We start from the raw sequence: 26,489 nt of genomic DNA, 5'->3' as shown, positions 1-26,489 counted from the left end.
ATTGTTCCCTATCAAACACATGAATATTTACCTATTTCAGTTAAGTATATTATAATTTATTTTACCAGTCCCATAGACAATGATATTTATGTTATTCCCAGGTTTGTATTAGGTGGAGGGGGAGATGTATGCTGATTTGCAATTCTTACAGAACTTTCAAATTCACTATGTCATTTGCTCCTCAAAATAACATTGCGGTTGTAGGCAAAGCAAGTCTACTCTTATTACTACATTTATTAGAAAGGAAACAGACTTACCTGAAGAAGGTGAAAGAGTTGGTAAGCGTCAAAACCGGGTTGTGAACGAAGGGGGTGTTCGTATGAAAGCTGTAATATGTTGATGTATTTATATAACATTTTATGCCAGAATGAGTTTTAAAGGTACTGTTAAAAACATACAAAAGCAGAAAACTCATAATGACTAAACTATAAAGCTGACAGTAAAGTTAGTGTGTAGGAATTGGCATTGTATAATCTTGCAACTATTGAGACTGCCATTAGAAGTAACATTAGATAAAACATGGGTTCACAGATAGGGTAAAAATCTGTATAGTAATAACATGCTGCTGTGTATCTTAGGTTTGTTTAAGGTAAAATGCAAACTTGAAGCATGGCTGTAGGTGGCTGTAAGAGTGGTGGGATTGTTGCTAATGTTACTTCTATTATTGGCTTAATAGAAGTAAAGGTGTACAAAATGGTTTTATTCATACTATAATAATCTTTTTTATCTTCTTTCAGCATGTGAAGCACTTACTGAATGGGAATATCTGCCACCTGTTGGACCCCGCCCTCCAAAAGGATTTGTGGGGCTGAAAAATGCTGGTGCTACTTGTTACATGAATTCTGTGATTCAGCAACTCTACATGATTCCCTCCATCAGGAACGGTATTCTTGCCATTGAAGGCACAGGTAGTGATGTAGATGATGATATGTCTGGGGATGAGAAGCAGGACAATGAGGTAAATTTTATTTAGCGTTTTATGTTTTCTCTGTTTGAAGTTCTGATACCAGATGCTGTTCTCTCTCATTGAGTGTTGTACTTTCATTGGCCCTATTGACAAATATATATTTGATAATAAAGCCAGAATCTCCTGGCATGGACTGTCTACCAGACTTTATAGTTAATTTTTGTGGTAGTTTTATATTTCCTTAAAGCAACCATTAATGTACTCAAATTTTTTGTTTAAAGTATTTAATATAATCTGGAGTTTATATAATAAGGATCTTACTTTTTAATAGTTCCAATTTTATTTTTACTTTTCTGCTTGATATTTTTATTATTTACCTCCATAAATTTATGCCAAGTTGTATGCTATTCGTTTTACTATCCATGCTCACTTTAGGATACTTCTACATTTTTCCCAGATTAAAGCTCTTCTTGCTTATGCAACAAATTTCTCTCTATTTTAAATGTTACATGGTCTTGTAACAAAATTTAGGCTGCCTCCTGAGTACTCAATGCACAATAAAACTATAGGAAAGTTGGGTTATAATGGCAGATTAGTTGACATGACTATGAAATGGTTCTTTAAAAAAATATGGCAAAACTTAAGTCATTGGTCATGTTTGTATCTACCCTGTATTTCCTTTTATTTTACCTTTTCCTGTTCATAGTGTTTGAGAACTGAAGAGAGAAGCCAGAGTATGTTCTAATTGCAGTAAATATGTTAAATGGTTCTTTTCTTGTTCCCTGTCTTCAGTCTATTTGCTCTAGGGTAATTTATCACTTAACAGGGTTTCTGAAACATAAACTTGCCTCACCTCTTCCCCAGACCTACTGAACCACATCATCCAATGAGTGGGATCTGAGCATCTTTACCTTTTAAGTAACGTTCATAGGTGATGCTTACACCCATACCTGCTTAAGAACCACTGTGCTGAGTAAAAATTGAAATTCAGATTCTAGTTCTATAGCCTATCACATTCTGGAATGTTGAGTTAAGCACAATCAGAGATCCTAATTGTACTGGTAACAAGTAAACGAGGCAGGCAAAATATGATACACTTTCAAATAGGGTGTCCCACCTTTGTTCTCTTCAAATAAGGTGTACCCTCTGCTTCATGTTAGCTTGGCAGCGCACTACACTGTGGGGTTTTTTGGTTTTTGTTTTGTGTTTTTGTCTATGTGCTTATTTATTTCCCTAGACTAAACTTCTCATGATCAGGGACTAAATACTGTTTATTTCTATATTAAAGGTCTCCGACACAATTCTGTAACCACTAGTCTCTTTCTCTCTTTGAATTTGACTATTCTAGTTACCTAAGATAATTGGAATCATCATATTTGTCTTTTTGTGACTGGCTTATTTCACTTATATAGCATGTGTCAGTTTCCTTCCCTTTTAAGGCTTAATAATATCCCATTGTATAGATAATACCACATTTTCTTTCTTTCCTTTTTTTTTTTTTTTTTTTGCCCTTACCTGAGGACACTTTTTGTGGTGGTATTGTGTTTTCCCATTGCTTTTAGAGAGAGAAACATAGCCCAGACCAGGGATCGAATCTGCAACCTAAGCATATGCCCCTGACCAGGAATTAAAACCTGCAACCCTTTGGTTTTGGGATGACACTCCTACCAACTGATCCACACTGGACAGGGCCCACTTTGTTTGTATCAATGGACACTTGGGTTGTTTCACCTTTTGGCTATTGTGAATAATGCTATGAACATAAATGTACAAATATCTTTTTAAGACCTTTCTTCATTCTTTTGGTTGTATACCCAGAAGTGGAATTGCTGGATCATGTGATGATTCTATTTTTAATTTTTTAAGGAATTCTTTTTCCCAATGGCTATACCATTTTACATTCTCACCAATTATGTACAAGGATCCAGTTTCCTTGACAAAAGTTATCTCATATAATCCTCACAACAGCTACATGAAGAATGTATTGTCCCCATTTACTTATGAGGAAACTGAAGTTTAGGAAGATGAAGCAACTTACTTGCACAGTTACCTAGCTTATAAATGCAAAGCCTGCATTTGTGTCTAGTTCAGTCTAACTTGATCACTATGTTGTATGATGTTATCTACCTCTCGGATACATAGTCAGGGTTATTCCTTTAGAACAACTCTTTAATTTACTATTACTATAAATTAAAATTTACAAATTAAAAGTTAAGTGTGTTGAAAATAAGAATTAAACATACAGGCCATTTGTTCACTAACTGGGATTTGTCTCAACATATTTTACTATACTTTAAAGTATACATTGATGATTTTTTTGTTTGTTTCTAGAGCAATGTTGATCCCAGAGATGATGTATTTGGATATCCTCAACAATTTGAAGACAAACCAGCATTAAGTAAAACAGAAGATAGGAAAGAGTACAATATTGGTGTTCTAAGACACCTCCAGGTCATTTTTGGTCATTTAGCTGCTTCTCGACTACAGTACTATGTGCCCAGAGGATTTTGGAAACAGTTCAGGTAAACTATGAATGGATAGAAATAGGGATAATGCTTAAACCTTTGTGAACATCTCAATACACTGCATTTTATAAATACATAAACTTCTAAAATTTATGTCAGAAGGCATATTTATGTTCAATGTTTAAGCAATAGTACTGTTCAAACTTTACTTCTTAGGTTTTTTTGCATATTGTCATCAAAGGAGGTGGTAGAAAATGTCATAGTAAGGAGAGGCAGCATTCTATAGCCTTGTAAGATGTTAATAATTTTATCTTTTTGTTTTGGAAACTTTTCATATTTATAGAAGTAGGGAAAATAATATGAACCCTTAGGCATGCATTACCCTAATTTCAACAGTTGTAAACTCATTGGCCAATCATGTTTAATGTATATTTCCATCTATGTACTTCTTTCCAGATTGTTTTGAAGCAAATCTCAAACACATAGTTTCACTCATAAATATTTCAGTATGTATCTCAAATGTCTTTTTAAAAATACAGCCCTGATACTATTGTCCTGTCTTTTAAAAATTCCATAATACCCTTGTCAGTGTTCGAATTCACCCAGTTATCTCATAATTATTTTTTACTCTATATTTTTTGAAATCAGGATCCAAATTAAGCCCATATACCAAAATTTTGCTAAGATTCTTAAATCTCCTAATTTTTGTTCACCCTTGCAATTATTTGTTGAAGAAAAAATACAGTAGTTTACCCTGTAAGTTTTCCCACTATCTGGATTTTATTGATAGGATCCCTGTGGTATTTTAATGGTTTGTTTTCCTCAGTTTCCCATATTTCCTATAAATGGGCAGTGAGATCTAGAGGCTTGATCAGATTGAGGAGGAGTTTGTTTATTTGTTTTTTAGATTTTATTTATTTATTTTCAGAGGGGAAGAGAGGGAGAGAAACATCCATGTGTGAGAAATACATAGACTGGTTACCTCTCGCATACCCCCAACAAGGGACCTGGCCCGCAACCCAGGCATGTGCCCTGACCTGGAATCAAACCAGCAGCCTTTTGGTTCACAGACCAGCACTCTTCCACTGAGCCACATCAGCCAGGGCTAATCTTTTAATTTTGTCATTCTTTCATTTATTAGGTAGTATAGATCTATAAAGGGAAACTTGCCCTTAAATTTGTTTTTTTTTTAAATCATTGCCTATTCTGTGTCATGCACTGTGCATACCACAATACAACCATGTAACACCTTACTATCTATGAAAAAGGCTATAATCCTTCATAACAGTGGTTTTTTTAAATAAAACTCCTTAGAATCCCTTCAAGGTATCTCCCAGTCCGCTGCTATTCTGGTCCACCTCTCCTGCTTCAATCACAACAACATCACTTTTCCCTGCAAGGATACAAGGATACTAAGGTTTCTTTTGAAACCACTTCTTCATAGTACAATGACCTCCCTATGACTCATCACATAAAATTCCTCTTACTCTCTTAAATGGGCCCCCTACTGTTGGCTTTCATGCACCACCCTTTCTCCCAGCTCTGCTTTTGCTCTTTCACTCCCATCACCTAGCACACACCCCTCAACTTCCTCTCTTGACTGTTCTGGTTCTCTTTCTTCCCCTAGCTTCTCCCATCTCAGTCATAAGACTTGTAGATTATCCACACTTTAGACATGTAATACACTTTTTATACATTTCCCACCCCCAAAATTTTTAGCTTGAAAATTTTCAAACCAATAGAAAAGGTAAAGTAGTACTATAATAATCACCCTTGTGTTATATTCTCTACCCAGATTGACCACTTGTTAACATTTTCCCTATTTGCTTATGTGTATACTTGGGTTGTGGTTTTTGTTTGGATTTTTCTAAACCGGTTGATAGTAGTTTGCAAACATGACATTTAATATACATGCATGTGTCCTCCAAGAATAAGGACATTTACCTATTGTATATAATAGTTATCACAACCTTGAAATTTAATATTGATTTAATAATGTCTGAATGCATCAGTGTGTATTCCGGTTTCCCCAAAATGTTTTTATGCCTTTTTTTTTTTTTCCAATTCCAGTTTGGTATCCTGGAAGGAATCACAGAAACTTTTTGACCTCTTCAGTCATTTTAAAAATAATCACCCTAAGTTGTCATGACCTTGTGGTACTGAAATTTTTGAAGCGTCTAGGCCAGTTGTCTTGCAGAATGTTCCCTCACTTTTTTTATTTTTGCGATTATTTCCTCATGATTAGATTTAAGTTAAATGTTTTTTTAGCAAGAAAACTATGTAAATGATGTTATGCTTCTAATTGCATTGGGAGACACATGTTACCAGTTTATCTGATTGTTGGTGATACTAGCTTTGATCTCTTGGTGTCTTAACAGATCTTTATTACAAAGGTACCTTCTCCCTTTTGTAATTAATAGTGGACTCTAAAGTATAATTGGAATGAGATTTTTATTCACTACATAGAAAAAGTGTTAAAAAATAATTTATCAAAAGACAATTAGTTCCACTAGCATATTTAAAATACATTTAACATATCTCTCACTTAGAGCAAATTCACTTATATTATCTATATGTATGAGTCTATAAACATGAAATTAGATGTAATTGATAGTTTTCAGTAGTGCCTCTGTTTTAGCAATCTCAGTTCTCATTTTGTGATACATACAATTGATGGTTTGTTCTCCTGATTGATTTGCCTAACTTAAGTCTTCAGATTACTCAAAAAAGATTAACTCTAAAACAAGTCAAGCCTTTCTCTTTTTGTTTCGAAAAGTCCATTTAAGAGTAAATAGCTATAATCTTTGTACTATATTTGTAACCCCTACTATCCATCAGCCATACCAGTAGTTTCATGGTAATTTTTGCTACTGGATTACTGCTTAATATGAGCCTCACTTCCCTACTGCACTCTATATATAAAGAGCATTTATTTCTTTCTACTTCCTCACATAGTTGAGGAATAAAATCTCAGTTTATATGCTGTCATTTTTGGTTGTGCTGCTTTTTTTCTCCCTGAAAAATATATTGTATGTATTGTTCTGGGAGTGTCACACATTACATATTTTATTCTATTCATTTCTTAGGCTTTGGGGTGAGCCTGTTAATCTACGTGAACAACATGATGCTTTAGAATTTTTTAATTCATTAGTGGATAGTTTAGATGAAGCTTTGAAAGCCTTAGGACATCCTGCTATGCTAAGTAAAGTTTTAGGAGGTTCCTTTGCTGATCAGAAGATTTGTCAAGGCTGTCCACATAGGTAAGTGCTAATTACATATTTAAAGTATGTTTTACCGTTTATTGCTGAAAAAAATAAAATTTTTACTAATTGTTATGTATAAAAGTGGAGTGTGCCACTGATTGCTAAATACCTGATCTGGATGAAATATATACCTCAGTACTTTGGGACTTTGTTGTCAAATAATTTGTTCCTTTTACTCTAATTTCTTACTATTTTATACAATAACTTTAGAAGATAACAGACATGAAGCACTATTTCCTATATAAATGAAATGATTGACTTTTAAAATAACATTGATTTTTTTCTTTTATTTTTTAATTTTTCAATTACAGTTGTTCCATTTTTCCCCCATTGCACCCAACCCACCCCTTCTCCCGCAATCATATCCCTCCCCGTTGTCCATGTCCATGAGTCATTCATACATGTTCCTTGACTAGACCCTTCCCTTAAAATAACATTGATTATGGTTGTTATCCTTAAGGTATGTTTTTCACACAAAGCATAGCAAGAGTTAGGCAAACAAATTGTTTTATATTTTTTTTGTTTGTTTTTTTTTACTTAAAAGGGAAGTTGATTAGAGCTCTTACTGAAAATAGTTCATTACTGATAATGTTTATGCCTGTTAAATGAAAGTTTTGCTTTGGAGTTTTTCTTGTATATTATCAAATTAATGTTGGTTTGAAATTGTTTTTGCCAAAATATCACAGTAAGATAGTATTTTCTACAAGTCAAAATAGTATTATATATAATTATGGGTTGTGTATGTGTATGGTTGGTGAGGGGTGCTTCATTTTTTAACATAGGTAAATGATTAAGAGAGAGTAATTCTATATGAATGAGAAATTTCCATTAGGTCAAACCATTCATTCGTATCAAGGGTATATAATTGTTTGCGTAACCTGGACATATTTTGGTCCTTTTGAAAGACATCTTATATTAGAAAATAAAATTGTCATTTCTACTTTTTGTTTTTAATTGTTAACAAAATAGCAACCTCTTTGGTCATCTATCTGTTCTTGTTAGTCCTTCTTGGTTTGTTTTAGACAGTTTTCAAATTTATTTGGAAATTAACTGGGTTTTTTTTAGCTCAGTAAAATTGTCCAGAGAGCATGATCTTAGCTAAGATCCTTAAAAGTTCAAATACCTGCTCCACAACTAAAGTAGTGTTGCTCTTGTTACATGGCAGAAGTTTACATAAAAAGAGTTCCATCTCTTGTTTTAGTCCATCATTTATCTAGAACAGGGGTTAACAAATTGTGGACCCTGGGTCAAACCCAGCCCTGCATCTGTTCTTATAAAGTTTTATTGGACCATGCCAACTCCTTTACCTATTGTTTGGCTGGCTGCTTTCAATAGAACCGCAGAGTTGAGCAATTGCCACAGATACCTCACAGCCAATAAGGAGCTTGTAATATTTACTATCTGTCCTTTCACAGAAAAGTTTTGCTGACTTCTCAACTTAGAATGTCCTGCTTTTTAACTGGAGTCATAGATCTACTTTTTTTTTCTTCTATGGACTACTCCCTGATAATAGTAGCAGTTTACTTAATAGCTACTTCGTGTTCCATTCATGTGACTTATAAATGCTTTTATTTATGTACCTGTATTTTTTTCCTAACAAAATTGAGAAGCCCTAAATATGAGGAACTGTCTTAAACATTGACTATCCTACAGTGCTTTTCACGTGGAAGGCACTCTCAATATATTTGTTGAATGAGTGAATGTGATGATCAATAATATGTTCTCCACATCTTTTGTTATGAATTTATGAATGTCTCATCACAAATCTGAAAATTCCTTCAGTAGAAAATTGCCACATGATGGAATTCTGGCTCCTACTCAGATTGCTTATCCCCTATTCATTTGTATGTTCAAACATGTGCTTTAGTAAGGTTTCCATTAAATGAAAGGAGGAACTTTTTTAAAATTCAGCCCATTAAGAAATGCTTTGGCATGAATTGGTTTCTAAACAGATGACAGTGGAAGCAGCATGGTAGACTACAGAACATAAGCTGTGAAGCTAGACAGACTTGACTTCAAAACACCATTTCACCTAGTAATCTTGACCAAATTAACCTTTCTGCATCCTATTTCCCTCATTTCTGTAGTGAAGATGATGATATTTCTCTAGCAGGTTTGTCATGAAGTCAAAGAACCTAGTACATGTAATGTGTAAACAACCTAATGTAGTGCTCAGCACAGGATAATTGACCAATAAATGGTAACTCATTTATTGGTAACATTCTATGACTTAAGGGTTTCATGTTGTGTTATAAATATTGCAGATGTCCATAACTAAATGTTTAGAAGATTTAAGGGATAAATCCTTTTTGATCATTTCTTAAATAATATCTTTAGATACGAGTGTGAAGAATCTTTTACGACTTTGAATGTAGACATCAGAAATCACCAAAATCTTCTTGATTCTTTGGAACAGTATGTCAAAGGAGATTTATTAGAAGGTGCAAATGCATATCATTGTGAAAAATGTAATAAAAAGGTATGAATTATTTGGTTTTGTTTATAGTAATTATGATTACATTTAATGGATTTGAAAGTTTTTGTTTGTCCTCAAAATTCACCTTCTTTTTATTACCTATCCTGCTTTGTTAGAGTGGTAGCAGAGGGGTAGTTGAGATGTTAACTGATTTTCAGGAAAACAAAATTGAGAGAAAGCAATCTCAGAGGGCTAGGAAAAACGGTAAGTAAGATAAGGGTGAATTGTTTTAGAAGTTGATAGCTTAATATCACATTCTCTCATCTGAGTTATACAGACATTTTTCATCTTACTCAACCAAACTGCTATTGAAATCCTTGAAGGTATAGAGTTGTAGAACCTATCATTTCTTCTCTCGTGTCCGGAGTTAATTGTCAAGACCAAGAAGTTTGCTAAAACTGTTAATTACTTTAATTAGCCACATAAGATTTCTTCTGCCACTTGTGTTTCAAACCACTTGGATCAGATTTTAGATTCACCTAGTTAGTTTTTATCAGTGGCCACGTAACATCTTTTTGGAAGATAGAATTCACGTATGTATATACATACATACAGTAAATCTCTGGCTTTCTGGGCTTCCAAGCCTTCTCACCTCAATCTCACCTGTGTTTTTGTGACCTTACACACCACTTAGAGAGGTGTTAAAGTCTAGAGGTTGAGACTTAATCTCTCTTCTGCTCCTAACCTTCATCCTTAAGATGCAGTAGTATCTGTGCCTGAGAGGGTGTGAGAATTGAATATGTTATTACAGTACTTGGGTAGCACCTAGCATATTACTTGTACCTAATTACCCAATCAATATTAGCTGCTATTATTGCATTTCTTTTGTTCGCTCGCAGAAAACTACACCTTCATTAGAGTAACAGTAAATATCAATTAATAATGGCTAGGTAACAATGACAATATAGAAAACAGGCAACGAGTAATGTCTGTCTTACTATTTTTTGCAATTTATAATAAGCATCATCAGCTATTTTCATTAGTTTTAGTTAATATTTTTAAAAATATCAACTGTGCCAGAATTACCTTGATTGTTTCCTTATCATGTATTTGTTTACACTTATAATTTCAGCTTGCTCTTAAGAGAATATAATAATATAATTTTAAAGTTTGTTTTTTGCAGTGGATTGGTTATAGGAGAGCATCTAGTAACTTGCTCTGTTTATTTTAGGTTGATACTGTAAAGCGGTTGCTAATAAAAAAATTACCTCCTGTTCTTGCTATTCAACTAAAACGATTTGACTATGACTGGGAAAGAGAATGTGCAATCAAGTTCAATGATTATTTTGAATTTCCTCGAGAACTGGACATGGAACCATACACAGTTGCAGGTGTTGCAAAACTGGAAGGAGATAATGTAAACCCAGAGAGTCAGTTGATACAACAGAATGAGCAGTCTGAAAGTGAGACGGCAGGAAGCACGAAATATAGGCTTGTTGGTGTACTTGTACACAGTGGTCAAGCAAGTGGGGGACATTATTATTCTTACATCATTCAAAGGAATGGTGTAGATGGTGAGAGAAATCGCTGGTACAAATTTGATGATGGAGATGTAACAGAGTGCAAAATGGATGATGACGAAGAAATGAAAAACCAATGTTTTGGTGGAGAGTACATGGGAGAAGTATTTGATCACATGATGAAGCGCATGTCATATAGGCGCCAGAAAAGGTGGTGGAATGCTTACATACTTTTTTATGAGCGATTGGACACAATAGACCAAGGTGATGAGATGGTAAAATATATATCAGAGCTTACTGTCGCCGCAAGACCCCATCAGATTGTTATGCCATCAGCCATTGAGAGAAGTGTACGGAAACAGAATGTGCAGTTCATGCATAACCGAATGCAATACAGTTTGGAATATTTTCAGTTTATGAAAAAACTGCTTACATGTAATAGTGTTTACTTAAATCCTCCTCCAGGTAAGTATCAAAAGTTTAGCTTCTTAATAATAAATCGCAACTCTTAACTTTATTGTAGGATTTCTTAGCGGGCACTTACATGTTTGTTTTTTACGTTTTGTTGTTTTAAAATCTTCAGAAGACTTATCTTTGAGTGGTATACATTGTCTTGCTATTTGAAAACAGGAGCTTTTATTTATTTTAACAATTTGTTTTTTGACTCAAGCGTTAATTTGAAATGTGCTTTAGAGAACTATTAAGAATTATTTCATGAGTAGCCTAAGAGGGGTTTTAAAAAGGTAGGACTTGTGAAAATTGGAAATGTTAGACGTGTTTGAAAATGAGGTTTAGACATAGAAATTTGTTTGATTTTTATATCTGCATTTTATTTATAGGGCAAGATCACCTGTTGCCTGAAGCAGAAGAAATCACTATGATTAGTATTCAGCTTGCTGCTAGGTTCCTCTTTACCACAGGATTTCACACCAAGAAAGTAGTCCGTGGCTCTGCCAGTGATTGGTACGTTGCTTTCAATTTTTCACTTCTATTATACTGGCATTTGGTTTGGCTTCTTAATATACCGCTTTATTTTTTCCAAGCCATGAAAATCTTGTGTCAGATTTGGAATACAGAATTAAAAATCTCTAGTAGCAGTAATGAGAGAAATCGTATTAAAATAATTATTTAGATTAAGCGTGACTTTTTATTATTCAGAAGCAGGCTTCTGGTTCTATTTTGTATTATCTTTGACATCCCTGTATGAAAGATTACAGGATCATACTTAAAAGTTTAAATTATTACATCAGAAAATACTACACTTCAGCTTCTCTAGATTATATTCTGCCATAGATTAAAAGGGTAAAAAATTTAAATGAGTTTCCTGTGTTTCTAATTGTGAAAGTGTAAAGGCCGCTATAATACCATGATATAACAATTTTTACTTATTCAGTGGTAAGATGTTTAAGGGAAAGGGAGGTATTGTTTTGTCATTCAACCTATGAAGAGTTTGGTAATAGGTTTATAGAAAACTATACAAGATTTTGTTTGTTTTGTCACTGAGAATAAATCAAGTCATAGTATTCACCTGTCGTTTGAATATTAGTACTAGTTTTTATTTGGTTCATAGCGACCCATCCCTATACTATAGGAAACATGTTACTGAATTAATATTTATAGATTTTTTTTTTGTTTTGTCTTAGGTATGATGCATTGTGTATTCTTCTTCGTCACAGCAAGAATGTACGTTTTTGGTTTGCTCATAATGTCCTTTTTAATGTTTCAAATCGCTTCTCTGAATACCTCTTGGAGTGCCCTAGTGCAGAAGTAAGGGGTGCATTTGCAAAACTTATAGTTTTTATTGCACATTTTTCCTTGCAAGATGGGCCATGCCCTTCACCTTTTGCATCTCCTGGACCTTCTAGTCAGGTAATTGCCTAGTTTTTTTACTTTTTTCCCCAATGGTTAAATGTTTACAAATAAATTCTGTTTCCTGGAAGTTGAAGTCACAAATATATGTGTATCTGTTTTATATGTTTACCTAACAAAAGTGTACACATGCACACACACCTTGCAGTCTGATGTCTATGGGTTCCATTAAGTACTTTACAGCACTGAGTAGCAATTATTGACTCTTTAAAAACTGGAATTTGTTGATTGATTTACATGCAGTGGCTTAATGATACACTTCATGTTACATAGATTATTTTTAAAGGTTTTTTGTAGGCTTTTTTTTTAAATTAGAATAGTATGAAGGCTCTATTATGAAATATACCTTGGATCTTCATTCCCTTTTCTGACAAGCAACCCTTTTTAATCACTTGTCATGTAGTCTATATATGTGTTTGTATATCCCTTTTTTATGCAAATAGAATTATACCTGCAACATTTTTCTGAAGAACAACTAATAATGTTTTATCCTTTACAGGCTTATGACAACTTAAGCCTGAGTGATCACTTACTAAGAGCAGTACTAAATCTCTTGAGGAGGGAAGTTTCAGAACATGGGCGTCACTTACAGCAGTATTTCAACCTGTTTGTAATGTATGCCAATTTAGGTAAGAATTTAAGTTTTCATAATTCTGTTTAAATGTATTAAATGGTAAAGTCATTTAAGTCATGTGATAAGATACAATTTGGTCTAAAATAGAAATAGTACTCTGTAAAAGCTATTATGCTTTTTATCTGAAACTTTTTTTCACTGCACTTTTCACCTTGTACTTTTATAGTTATGCATGTGTCTTATCTCTGCAGTAAATAAACACAGGTCAGAATCTGTGTTTTAATCATATTTTTATCTCCTAAAATAGTGGTGCCAGATCTGTCTGAAAATACTGATTCCTAGGCCCCGTTCTAGCCAACTGAATTGGTATTCTCAAGGCTAGCACAAGGAATCCACATTTTCAAAAGGTCCCCAGATAGTTGTATGTACTTCCCCAAGTTTGGGTAAAGGACTTATTTGTACATAAGTCTTCGTTCATGTGTCATTACCTCTGAATAACAACACTCCTCACAGTAGCCTGCTCTTTCTAAAATCACCTGATTTTTTTTTTCTTATAGTGATTCCATAATATTTGTCTTGAAAGTATGCTATACTGTCTTTGTTTTTGATAGTGTTCAAAATTGTACACTGCTCCCCAACTAGGTTGCAAACATAAGAGCTTTGCAAAGTAGCACTTAGTAATGTTTGTTGAATGAAATAGATGCTAGTTAGGAATATCATAAGTCCTTCCATTGTCGTTTTGGTGTTTGTTAATTGGCTGGTGGGGGTAAATTTTCTAAGATTAAAATTATAAAAATTATATATCAGTCAATCAGGTGTTAGTACAAAGTTGTAAAAAAAAATTTTTAATCCTTATAGCCAAAATTATGTTCTATACCCAAACATCCCTGTCATTCTAGGTTTTTTGTTTGTGAGTTTACTAATCACCAGTTGTTCTGTGGCCCTTTTAACATCGTACTTCTTGTTTTTGTGGTTTGTCATATTTTCTGTTACCTTTCCATACTGGAGATGTTTGGTTATTTGTAGTTGAGAAGGAAGAGAATACAAACAAGCATAAGTGGAATCTGTATTTCAAACTTCAAAATAACAAATTTAGGCAGTCACAAAAACCCTATTTTGTTTAACTCCCCTTTTAATATTGCCTGTCACAAAGCAAACATCATTGGTCTATAATGTAATTAATTAAAATTTTCCTGCTAAAAACAAATACAGATCTATAAAGTTTAATAATGAAATCCTAAGGCCATGTATGCTTTGGGGGTCTGAATTGTTTGGATTTAAGAAAGGTAAGGCAGTTCATATGATCTGCATTGTATAACATGCCTATAGCTGGGGCCAAGACAGTACCTTAATCACACACATTAACATTTCTACAGTAAAACTTGAATGTTCACACTGGGAGGAGATAAGTAAAGATTGTAAATAGCCTCTTGTCAGTTCAGGCCAGATTTTTCCACCAAATACATTTTGATACTTTGTAAAGAGTCTATTGTCTTATGGGGCATAGAAGCAAATAAAATTACTATTTTCCCTATGTGAATGACTATCATAGGGAAAATACAGAGTGCTGTGAAAGTATATCATAGAGGTACCTGACCTGATTTTGGGAATTACAGGAGTCTTAATGGAGAAGTTAATGCAAGAATTAGTTGGTTAAGTTTTCTATCCAGAGTGAACAGCTGATGCAAAGACTTGTAATAAAGTCAGTGTGGTTCATTGGAGAAAATGAAATTTATTCAGTCCATCTAAAATTGATGTAAGATGGGGGGATGGCAGAAATGGTAAGCAGTATTCTCTGATCATGCTATCTGGTAAGCCTTGTGTGAGGGATTCTGGACTTTATCCTTGGGACATTGATGAGTTATTACAGAGTTTTGAATAGACATACTTTCTTGAAAGGTCACTCTGGCTACTGTGTGTAATGGATGCAAGGGACCAAGACTAGAAATTGTTAAAATGGTCTGTAAGCAATTTGATGTAGGATTTGGTGGTTGGGTATTCAGGAGAGAGAATATGTCAATGAGGTTATGAATGGTGCCTAGGATTCCAGTTGGACAAACTGAGCCGATAGTGGTGCCTTGTACTGTAAGGGGAAATACAGGAGGAAGAACCTGGATGGGGGGGAGCATGATGATGATGACTTCAGTTTGGACATTGAGTTTAAGCCTATGTGACACCCAAATAAAGATGTTAAGTAGAACAGTAAGATACAGTATTTGTCTGGAAATATTTTGGAATTATCTGAACGAAAACAACTGGAACTTGAAGGCATTAGAGTGCATTTGATTGTCTAGGAAAGGCATTACAGTTTGGGAAGATAGCCTGGCATGTGAACTTTGAGGAGCATTGATTTGATTTATTTTATTTTATTTTATTTTGTTTATTTTTTATTAGTTTATATCATCTTCCTAATCAAAAGGATTGCCAGCTTGGTTATTCCTCTGAACTCTCCAGGCCATAGAAAAAGTGTTCATCTTCTTTATGCCCAGAGTGATTGGAATGTCATGGTCACTGTTTTAACCATTTTAATTCTTAAATCCAGTAATATTTAGTAGATTTTCTGTTCCGGTTAAGTAATTCTCTTACAAAAATTATAGAAAATATTTTAGATAACTACTTCATATGAAACCTATATCATCTTTTTTTTTTTTTTTTTAGGTTTAATGTGTTTTATTGATTAAATTATTACATTTGTGCCAATTTCCCTTCCCTCTGCTCCCCTCCACCCGGTGGCCCCCCTCCCTCCAGTTGTCCCCCCCTTTTAGATTATGTCCATTAGTTGTGCATACAGTTCCTCCCAACCTCTCTTCGTCTATTCCATTCCCTCCTACCTTGATCCCCAATTCCTATATCATCTCCCTCCCTCTCCCCATTCCCCCTCCCTGTTGACCTCCCCCCAATATGCTTCCCGTACCCACAGTTCCTCTTTCACTCTCGTTGCCTATTTAGTTTGCCTTTGTTTCATCTCCCTAGCTTCTGTTTTTTTTTTAAACCAGTCCCTTTAACATCTCATATAACAGTGGTTTGGATCTAATGAACTCTTTCAGTTTTATTTTGTCCTGGAAACACTTTCTCTGTCCTTCTATTCTGAATGACAATTTCGCTGGATAGAGTATTCGTGGTTGTAGGTTTTGGATTTTCATTACTTTGAATATTTCTTGCCAGTCTCTTCTTGCCTGTAGGGTTTCCCTTGAGAAGTCAGCTGATAGTCTAATTGGGACCCCTTTGTACATAATTCTTTTCTTCTCTCTTGCTGCTTTTAAGATTCTCTCTTTATCTTTAATTTTTGACATTTTGATTATAGTGTGTCTTGGAGTGGTTCTCCCTGGGTCCAGTCTCTTGGGAACTCTCCTTGCTTCCTGGGCCTGCAGGTCTATTTCCTTCCCCAAGTCTGGGAAGTTCTCCTTTATTATATTTTCACTCAATTTTTCGAGTTCTAGTTCATCTTCCTCATTCTCTGGCAAACCAATGATTCTTATGTTGGGCCTTTTATAGCTGTCCCAGAGGTTTCTGATCCTTTCATTGTTGCTTCCCATTTCCTCTCGCTGCATTGGTTGACTGCTTGTTCCTTCTCCATATTCCAGTTTGTTGAAATGAACTCTGGATTTTATTTCCTTTCCTTCTGTCTCGTATGCGGTTTTGTTCCTTTCGTTATGAAAGTTTTTCGCTTCTTTCATATCTTTTTCCTGCTCTTTTGTGAATTCTGTAAGCCACCTGATAACAATGGCCCAGAACTGAGCCTCTGACAGGTTTCTTATCTGTTCATCTGTCAGGTTCTCTATCTGTTGTCTGGTGAGCTGTGCCACCAGGATTTCTATAGTTGTCTGCCTCATTTTGACAGATGCGTTTTGTTTTCTTGGGCTGGCTGTCGGGGGTAGTGCCTGTGTACGCGTCACAAATCAGCGACCGGCGCCTGCCTGTCCGCGACCTATTTCGCAGCCCTGTGGTGCTTTCTTTGGGGGCGGGGGTCCAAGATGGATTCACACAGTTATTCAGCTAGGAGACCGGGATCCGTCCTCCCGCCCCCCTGGGCCTCATTGTTCAAGGCGATGCGGCGGCCGCTCTCCCCAGCGCCGGAGTCGCGCACCGCCAGGGGCTTGGCCGCCGGGACTCCTCGCCGGGGTCGCGCACCGCCAGGGGCCTGCGCAGCTGGGACTCCTCCCCGGGGTCGCGCACCGCCAGGGGCTTGCGCAGCCGGGATTCCTCGCTGCCCGCTGCTCCGCAAACACCACTGCCCTCTTTAACTCTTACCTGCCCAAATGGCACCGCTGGTTTATAACTTCATATGTTGGACTTCCGTGTAGTTTTATTTTCTGGAATTTCTAGTTATCCTTTGTTTTGAAGTAGTTGTATTCCTCTATAGTTGTAGAGGGAGACCTAGCGTGTCCGTCTAAGCCTCCATCTTGGCCGGAAGTCTCCGAAACCTATATCATCTTAATTCTTTCCTTTTTATATAATGCTTCTCTTCTGCCTTCCCTCTTCTTCATTGTAGGTGTGGCAGAGAAGACACAGCTTCTGAAATTGAGTGTACCTGCCACCTTTATGCTCGTGTCTTTAGATGAAGGCCCAGGTCCTCCAATCAAATATCAGTATGCTGAATTAGGCAAATTATACTCAGTAGTGTCACAGCTGATCCGCTGTTGTAATGTGTCATCAAGAATGCAGTCTTCAATCAATGGTAAGTTGAGTGCTCCATTCCTTCACAGTGATTTTAAAATACTGCTGGACATATATAGTACCTGATTAAAAGTAATTCTGAAGATGTTTAAGTATAAAACAAGACTGAAGGTTTATGCTGTTTTTCTAAAATTAAAAATCTGTACGCTGTTTTGTATGCTAGAAGCTATGTATTATTGTGAAGAAGCCTATTAGTTTTTCATTGATGACAAATCTGTATTCTAGGTAATCCTCCTCTTCCCAATCCTTTTGGTGATCCTAACTTATCACAACCTATAATGCCACTTCAGCAGAATGTGGCAGACATTTTATTTGTGAGAACAAGTTATGTGAAGAAAATCATTGAGGATTGCAGTAACTCAGAAGAAACCGTCAAATTGCTTCGTTTTTGCTGCTGGGAGAATCCTCAGTTCTCGTCTACTGTCCTGAGTGAACTTCTCTGGCAGGTTAAAAAAAATAAACATTTATATGTCTCTATAATTTGATTTGTTACTCTTTATAAAAAGTTGTTCACTGTGTCTTACCTGTTTTTAGGTTGCATATTCCTACACTTACGAGCTTCGTCCCTATTTGGATCTGCTTTTGCAAATCTTACTGATTGAGGACTCTTGGCAGACTCACAGGTAGATACCCTTTTCTGTTAACTTGCCCAGCTTTTAAACTAACTTAACTTGCTAGTCAACAGTTATTTTTTATACCTGACAAATCTGATAAATGTTTTATCTTAAACAAAAAACATAAGACAAGAAAGAATAAAAGTTCTCTTTTCTTAAAATTTTATTTCATTTTTAAGCTTTTCTCTCATTACCCAAATTGTATAGTTAATATACTGACCTTTTTCTTTCAGTTAATTTGTTTTTAATTAATGAAAATCTAGCATAGGCTTTCGGTAAATATTTTAATTTTGTTAATGATTCCCTAGGCTTATTTTAAGATTAGATTATATGAATTTTAAAATTAGTCACAGCCCTGGCTGGGATAACTCAGTGGATCGAGTGCCAGCCAGTGAACCAAAGGGTCGCCAGTTTGATTCCAAGTCAGGGCACAAGCCTAGGTTGCATGCCACGTCCCCAGTTGGGGGCGTGCAAGAGGCAATCATATATTCTTTCTCTCCCATCTCTCCCTTCGCCTCTCTCTAAAAATAAATAAATAAAATATTTAAGTATATAAGTCACATGCGATAACATGTGGGGGTCATTTTAAACAAAGAAATCAACAAAAAATGTGGAAAAGGTATTACTAAATAGACAGCAAAAAGGACACTTCTTTACATTGTGAACTAAAACAAGGCAGTGCCCCTCTGTTCCACTTCAGCTGGGCATATCAATTTTGGGGGGCCATTCTGCTCATGACCTCGAAAGCACCACAAGTGTTTTGGGGTTGTTTTTGTTTGTTCTTGTTTGTTTTAAGAACTTTAATCCAGCTTACCTGTCCCTCAAGCTTCTTCCAGAATTCTTCCATTTGGTTTTTTACTATAAAGCCTTAATATATCATCTTTAATCCTAAGAGTTATATGATAATGATGAACTGTGCAATTAGTTGACAACTCTGCCAGATTTTATAAATTCCCTACCCACATGGACAAAAGCATAATAGTTTTATGAGGGAAAACAATTCAAGATCTGTATAACAGACTGACTACTATATGTCAATACAATAATTAAAACAAACTTGAAAACAGGTTCTATAACAAGAAGCTTAAAAAAGAAATACAATCTTAAGTCCTAATGGCCATTGAAAATGCCAGAATTCATTAATTTATATTTTCAGATTATCTCCAAAATTACCATCATAGATTTTAGTCAAATTGTTCTAAAAATAGCATTAAACTGGAATCAGTTTTCACAATATACAGAATTTAGTAGTTCCAACACTAAGCTCTTTGAGCACTGCCCAATACCCTTCTCAATATGATCAAAGGATTTGAAACTTTTCTTAAGAATTGGTTTTAATGGAATTTAACTTTTACTATTTTCATTTAAAATTATTGTAAGCATCCCTGGCCGGTGTGGCTCAGTTGGTTGGAGTGTCATCCCATAACCAAAAGGCTGCTGGTTCAATTCCCAGTCAGGGCGCATATCTGGGTTGCCAATGCATTTCCCAGTTCAGGCAGGGTCTGGGCGCTTAGGAGGCAACCAATCGATGTTTCTCCCTTCTCTAAAAAGCTATGGAAAAAAGTATCCTTGGGTGAGGATTAAAAATAAAATTAAATAATTGTAAGCATTTGTAGCTTTAAACCAGTTAGTCACATCTTAGCTCTCTTGTTTATTAAAACACATAATAATGGTAAAGGCATACCCTCTACTAATCACTATTCTTTCTTTCCTGATTTCGCCTCTTTTAAGTACCTCATATAAGTGGAATCATACATTTATTTGTTCTTTTGTTTCTGGCTTAGTTCACTTACCATAATGTCTTCAGGGCTAATCCATGTAGCATGTTACAGAATTTTATTCCTTTTTCGTCGTCGTCGGCAGCCGTCCCTCTCGAGAGACGATGGTGTAGCTTCTTAAGAGTCTATCTGCACCGCCGAGAATGGTTGTGCAGTCCGACTCGGGAGTGACACGGTATCTGTCTCCTCCCGTGTTGAATCGACATCTTGCGATGACGCTGGAGTGTCCTCTCCAGTGAAGCTGAAGCTACAGAGCCTGGGCAGGGTGATATGGAGGGTCTGCTGTTGCCCATGCAGCAGACCCCCCCTCTCTTCGCAGCTGAAGGGTCCAAGGGAAAGACGGAGTCAATACAGCTTGGCTTCAGGTGCGCCGCAGGAGTTGCCGGTGTTGACTACAACGTCAAACCGCCTTAGGGACTCCGGCTCCGGATTTTCTGTCGGGGTTTACTCCCTTAGCCTTTCCCCTGAAGAGGTATGCCGCAAGGCAGCAGAGGTTTTTTGGAGTCAGAGTTTTCCTTCTCTGATGTACCCTGACTGGGAAGATCGAACCAGCGACACGTAGCTCGCAGGCCGACGCTCAATCCACTGAACCAAACCAGCCAGGGCAATATTCCTTTTTAAGACTGAATAATTATGTATATACCACATTTGGTTTGCTAGAAGGTGATGTTTTGAACACAAAGGAAACAAGGCACAATTTTGCCCCACAATTATATTTTAAGTTATTTGAGGAAAGAACAAAAAAATCATTGACTAAATATATTGTTCTAGTTTAGCAGGAGCTGAAATGAAATCATCCATCCTTGGCAAGTCAGCCAAATTGTAGTATTGCTAGTGAAAGCTGCTTTGCCTGTCGTGTATTTTCATTATTAAAATTCAAGTTAATTCTGTACTTCCAAATTATATTATTGTTTCATAGTCACTGGGTTCTAACTTACCTTCAGAAATGCTATTCTATAAAAGGAACTGACTTAAAGCAAATTCTTAAGTACACAGTAATAAACATAGTTGTTTAGTAAACTTTAATTTTAAAAGATTTTATTACTCTTAGTGTCACCTCTGGTCATGTATTTGAATTATGTATGTAGCAATATCGTTCTGAATTGGTAATGATACATTGGTAAGAGCACACACCGCTAGGCAGCTGTATGACTGGGCAAGCTTTTTAACCCCTCTGTATCCATTTTCTCAACTGTTCAAGGGTCTGATAACTACCTACTGTCTAGCATTATATGACATAACTACATCAGAGATATGTGTGGCACGTAGTAGGTGCTCAATAAATGTTAACTGCTATTTGATTTTAGAAGTTTTCATTTTGTATCTGGTTGTCTTTCAGAATTCATAATGCACTTAAAGGAATCCCAGATGATCGAGATGGGCTGTTTGACACAATCCAGCGCTCTAAGAATCACTATCAAAAAAGAGCATACCAGTGTATAAAATGTATGGTGGCTCTCTTTAGCAATTGTCCTGTTGCTTACCAGATTTTGCAGGTGAGGGTTTTTTCTTACAATTTGGTAGAAATCTGAGTCAGAATTAAGGAATCTGTTTTTAAAGAAAATAGAATCACCCTGACCAGCGTGGCTCAGTTGGTTGGACATCATTCCGCAAAGCAAAAGGTTCGTTCCTGGTCAGGGCACATGCCTGGGTTGCAGATTCAGTTCCAAGTCGGGGTATGTACAAGAGGCAACTGATAAGATGTGTCTTTCCCTCTACCCCCCCCCCCACTTCCCCTATCATGAGAATTTGGAGTTGTTGTTTTAAGTTAACTTTTAAAAAATATTCTGAAATATATAGTTTTATTTTCTTTTGAAGGGCAATGGGGATCTTAAAAGAAAGTGGACCTGGGCAGTGGAATGGCTTGGAGATGAACTTGAAAGACGACCATACACTGGCAATCCTCAATATACTTACAACAATTGGTCTCCTCCTGTGCAAAGCAATGAAACATCAAATGGTTATTTCTTGGAGAGGTCACATAGTGCTAGGATGACACTTGCAAAAGCTTGTGAACTCTGTCCAGAGGAGGTAAAAAAAGCCACCAGTGTGCAGCAGATAGAAATGGAAGAAAGCAAAGTAATTCTTTACTTTATAGGCCAGTGTTTATATATTAATAATGATAATGTTTTTTAAATTATGTTGTTTGCTTAAATGTTTATTACTACATGTCATCTTAATTGAGAAGTTTCTGTAAACTTGTCTGAAATGTAATATTTCTAAGAAAACCCAAATTACAGTGGGTCTTTTTTTTCAGTTGCTTTAATTTGTTATCTGCAGTAAAAGAAAACTTGTTAGTTTTATAGATTTCTAAAACTTTATTTCAAGTAAAAAAAAATTTAAAAAAAACTTTTTCAAGTAAAAAATTAAAAAAAAAAAACAACTTGACTTTGCCTGCATAATTATTTATCTTTAAATATTTAAAATTAGGAGCCAGATGACCAGGATGCCCCAGATGAGCATGAGTCACCTCCACCTGAAGATGCCCCATTGTACCCCCATTCACCTGGATCTCAATATCAACAGGTAAATAAGGGTCAGTTTGCGTTTTTATTCCCTAGAACCAATTTTTATGCTATATTGTATAAGAATGGCTAATTTTTTGGAGGGTGGGTTGTGACCAGAATGTAATACAGGGATTATTTAGACTAGCTTTGGGAGCATGATCAAAAAAGGAATGGTTGGAGTGGAATCATGATGTGGCATGTTTGAACTTGCCTCTGTGGTGTTTTCCTGGTCAAATAGGTGCCCCTCTCTTACTAGTATTGAAAGTTGGTAAAGCTGATCTCTCATGTCAACATAAAATGATACAGTATTTAGTACAAAGGATGATGGCATTTCCTATTAGGCTTGGTCTGCAAGACTAGTAATATATGGCAATAAAGTAAGAATTTCTTGGTTACTTAGATTAACCAAGACTTCAATGACAGTAAAAATTGTTGGAAAAAATCAAAGATTTGACAGTTCCATAAGAATTTCCTGTAAAATCAATAACTAAATATATAAAATTCAGATGAAGAAACTTTATACATGAGAGTTTCTCTTTCTACGACCAAAATGTGATTAATTCAAGTGTTTGGAGGCAGTGAGGCTCAAATAAGCAATCACAGGATCTTTTGGTGGGCTTGTTATAGCAGAGTGCTGGTCCCCACCCAGAGCTTCTGATTCAGTAGGTCTGGGGTGGGACCTAAAAATCTACATTTTTTAAATAAGTTCTCAGGTGATTCTGCTACCAGTCTAGGAACCATACTTTCAGAATTATTATCTAAGGCATTCTTACATTTCAGGGTGGAAATAGAATTATAAAATGTAAATCCAAAAATCTTAGCTGGTACAGAAAAGTGAAGGTTTGGAGGTTAAAAGGCTAAGAAACCAAACCTATACTGAGAGAGCTCGTGTATTAATCATGCCTTGTTAATATATTTGCTTCTTCCACATTGTTTTGCTTCCGTTAACATTGTTCTGTGTTCAGGGTTGTTGCTCATGCAGATTTCATTATTGATTTATTAGATTTAACATATGGAAGTTTCAAGGTGCTTAGAAGAGTCAGAATAGATGTGTTCTGGCTCACAAATCATTTTTTGTGAATATTCTGACCACATGCAATAACAGGCTGTGATCCTTTATTTGTCAGACTTGGATCTAAATAATTTTTGGCACTAAAAATCACTTTGGCCACAGATTTATACAGACCTGCACTGCTCTTATTTGGTGCTTTAGGGTTGTCATTTAGGCTAGCTTTTCTATTACAGGCCCTTTTCCCCCCCACACCATTAGGCCAAACATTTTTATTATTTGTAAGATTAATATTTTTAAAAGTTTTAACATGCCTGTCTCTTTCCCCTCACAGAATAACCATGTGCATGGTCAGCCATATACAGGCCCAGCAGCACATCACATGAACAACCCTCAGAGAACTGGCCAACGAGCACAAGAAAATTACGAAGGCAGTGAAGAAGTCTCCCCACCTCAGACAAAGGATCAGTGAAATGCACATAATTAACTGGTTCCATCAAGACTGTGCACCCAGGCCTTACAGTCCAACCTTTTTCTGTGTCTGGCTAATATTTAAAACTAAAAAAACTATTCCTAATCAACATGGAGTGGAGAGTTTATTCACTGTCTTATCTGCAGAAATTTGCTGTCCATATATAACCCGCCTGCAGTGGAAAGTGTATAGTGTTTTGTAATAAATGGCCTGATGCTAATGTGTAAATGGCAAAGGTGTATATAGTATATTAATGTTTGACTGTTAATTCTTGAGCAAGAACCTTTTTCTTGATGAGACTCACAAATCTACAAAAACCACAAAAGTTAATTTTCTTGTTATACCCATTGCACTCTGCAGCCAGTGTTGCCTGCCTCGTGGCAGTTGGATCAACTCCTTTACAAAAACAAAAAATAAACCAACAGCATCAAAACAGCCCATCCATGTCAACCACACCAATAGTTTCATGCTAATTCTTTGCCACTGGAGTCAGTTTTATTATGGTCAATGTAAGGCTGGTAACCTTTAAATTATTTGGTTGATGTGGAAAATTGGTGATGTAACATTGTTTCTAGATCTTTTTCATTGCCTTTTTATTCTGATATTAGGTTAATCATTTTGAAGCTATAGTTATGCTGTAACATTTAGCATGGCTTCACACCAGGTTAGTGTAGCCAATGAGGAAAAAATTACCATAATGACAGCAGTTGTCCCAGTGTGACAGCTGTATTGCTCAGCTTTTCCTTCTTACACCTAGAATATAAAATAGAAAAAACAAGGAGAGAAATGTGACAAACAGGAAGTTTTCAGTTAGCTACACATATGTTGCTTACATTTAATGTTTGACAGTTCAATTTCTGGGTGGGATAAAGAATCTTAAGTATCAGTAATGGGAACTTTAAGATTTAAAACAAATATGCAAAAATTTGCTATGCCAGGATGCTTGGAGCCTAATAGAAGACTGTATTTGGTATGCTTGTTTTGTTTCTTCGGTAGAGCTTATTAGGTGAATCTTCTAAAACTTTCCTTCTGCTGGATCCCAGAGAAGTGGAAGTCCTCAGAATCCCACAGTACTTGGTGTGTGTACCACTTGCACCAAGATGTCTGTCTGAGTTTCTGCTCAGTCACAGTTTTACTTGAAAGCAAGAGTTGGCCTAGCTCCTCTTCCATTATTCCAAAAAAATTAAAGCAGGGTCTAATTAAAAAGGAAACTACTGGTTAGTTAATATAATTGAGGTATCAATTTCAGAATAAACATTCAATTAAAGACAAGAAACTCATCAGTTAATACTGTATTTAAGAGAAAATTGGTAACTTGAATGTGTGTAATTATTTGGAACATGTCTAAAAACCAAATACCCCTGCAAACAGATACAGTCCACCCTATTCTATTTAAATATTTTGCTGTTTTATTTTATAGAAATTATTTTGCTGAATTCACAAATAGAATTTGATTTAAGAAGAACTTTTTGTCCTTGTGGTGTGTTTTTGTTTTTTTTGGTTTCTTTTTTGTCCTTTTTTCTCACCCCCCCACCACCCTCCCCCCGAAGGACTGCATATTACATTTAATTCTGTGCATAGCATGCCTAGGCATGACACTGAATTCAGGAGCTTAGTCACGCTGAGTTTTTGTGCACAGAAAGATTTGCTCTTCCGCCCTTTACTACAGATTTAGAGAAAACAGGATGTTGACACTGTAAAAGTTTCCTAACATAATCAATCTTGTACTTTTTGTATGTTTTTTATATACCTGTATATTTAATGAGCACAAGCTTGGTTGTATTTTTTTAAAGTTCAGTTAACAGGAAAATGTTTTGTCAAAAAGGCTATAGTTGGAACTGAACAAAGCAGAAACAAAATTGAGAATTGCTTTATTTTGTGATTAAAGAGGGCAGGTATTTCAGATAAAGCTTTGGGTATCTTATTCACAGTATTCTGTAGTCAATCTATGCTTCTAGGTTTTCTGTATTACTAGGAAATTCTGACACCAGATAGGTCCTGTTCTTCTGTTTTTTTTACCTTAAGTATATTACATCTGAATTTAAGTTTGAATGAAAGACACACTGCTTGCAATTCCTATTGGTAATTTTAATTTTAAAAGTTCCTCAATTCCAAGCTTCCTTAACAGTAAGCAAAATAGTTTAACTTTATATGGACAAGTTGCTATCATTAAATACATCATCTCACCATCTGAGGGGTGATTTTTTTTTCTGCATATCCCATTCCTTCATAAATATAATGTACTTAATTTAGAACTTTAATGACTCGACATTTTAATATGCTGTGAATTTTTTTCCCTGGAGGGAGATTCCACCTTGATTGCTTTTAATTTACAAATCCCCTTGTGCCAGGTGAGGATTTTTGAATCATTTTTCCCTCCATTTAAAGAAGAGTGGTCTGTGTTGTGACCAGAATCAA

General features: G+C 35.7%; 1 protein-coding gene across 4 annotated transcripts in view; it reads left to right on the top strand.

The window, feature by feature from the left end:
• The window catches only part of USP9X (ubiquitin specific peptidase 9 X-linked), a 111,229-nt gene extending 85,693 nt beyond the window's left edge, over positions 1-25,536 (top strand). For 2 of the 4 annotated variants that reach the window (XM_090265231.1, XM_090265230.1), the window contains exons 31-45: positions 738-958; positions 3,239-3,429; positions 6,459-6,632; positions 8,973-9,114; positions 10,283-11,036; positions 11,411-11,534; positions 12,215-12,440; positions 12,940-13,069; positions 17,507-17,692; positions 17,917-18,137; positions 18,226-18,314; positions 21,423-21,579; positions 21,902-22,114; positions 22,514-22,609; positions 23,934-25,536. In XM_090265231.1, the coding sequence (XP_090121357.1) occupies positions 738-958; positions 3,239-3,429; positions 6,459-6,632; positions 8,973-9,114; positions 10,283-11,036; positions 11,411-11,534; positions 12,215-12,440; positions 12,940-13,069; positions 17,507-17,692; positions 17,917-18,137; positions 18,226-18,314; positions 21,423-21,579; positions 21,902-22,114; positions 22,514-22,609; positions 23,934-24,071 (3,062 nt within the window). In that variant the 3' untranslated portion in view covers positions 24,072-25,536. Of the gene's footprint in view, positions 1-737; positions 959-3,238; positions 3,430-6,458; positions 6,633-8,972; positions 9,115-10,282; positions 11,037-11,410; positions 11,535-12,214; positions 12,441-12,939; positions 13,070-17,506; positions 17,693-17,916; positions 18,138-18,225; positions 18,315-21,422; positions 21,580-21,901; positions 22,163-22,513; positions 22,610-23,933 lie in introns of all 4 variants that reach the window. The other 2 variants (XM_090265229.1, XM_090265228.1) reach the window with 1 other exon arrangement.
• Positions 25,537-26,489: the final 953 nt, after the last annotated feature.

Source organism: Furipterus horrens, unplaced genomic scaffold (assembly GCF_987537825.1).
Source record: "Furipterus horrens unplaced genomic scaffold, mFurHor1.1.pri manual_scaffold_17, whole genome shotgun sequence".
NCBI classification, from domain to species: Eukaryota; Metazoa; Chordata; class Mammalia; order Chiroptera; family Furipteridae; genus Furipterus; species Furipterus horrens.
The sequence above is the reverse complement of the archived record's forward strand: the minus strand, read 5'-3'. Positions and strand labels throughout refer to the sequence as shown.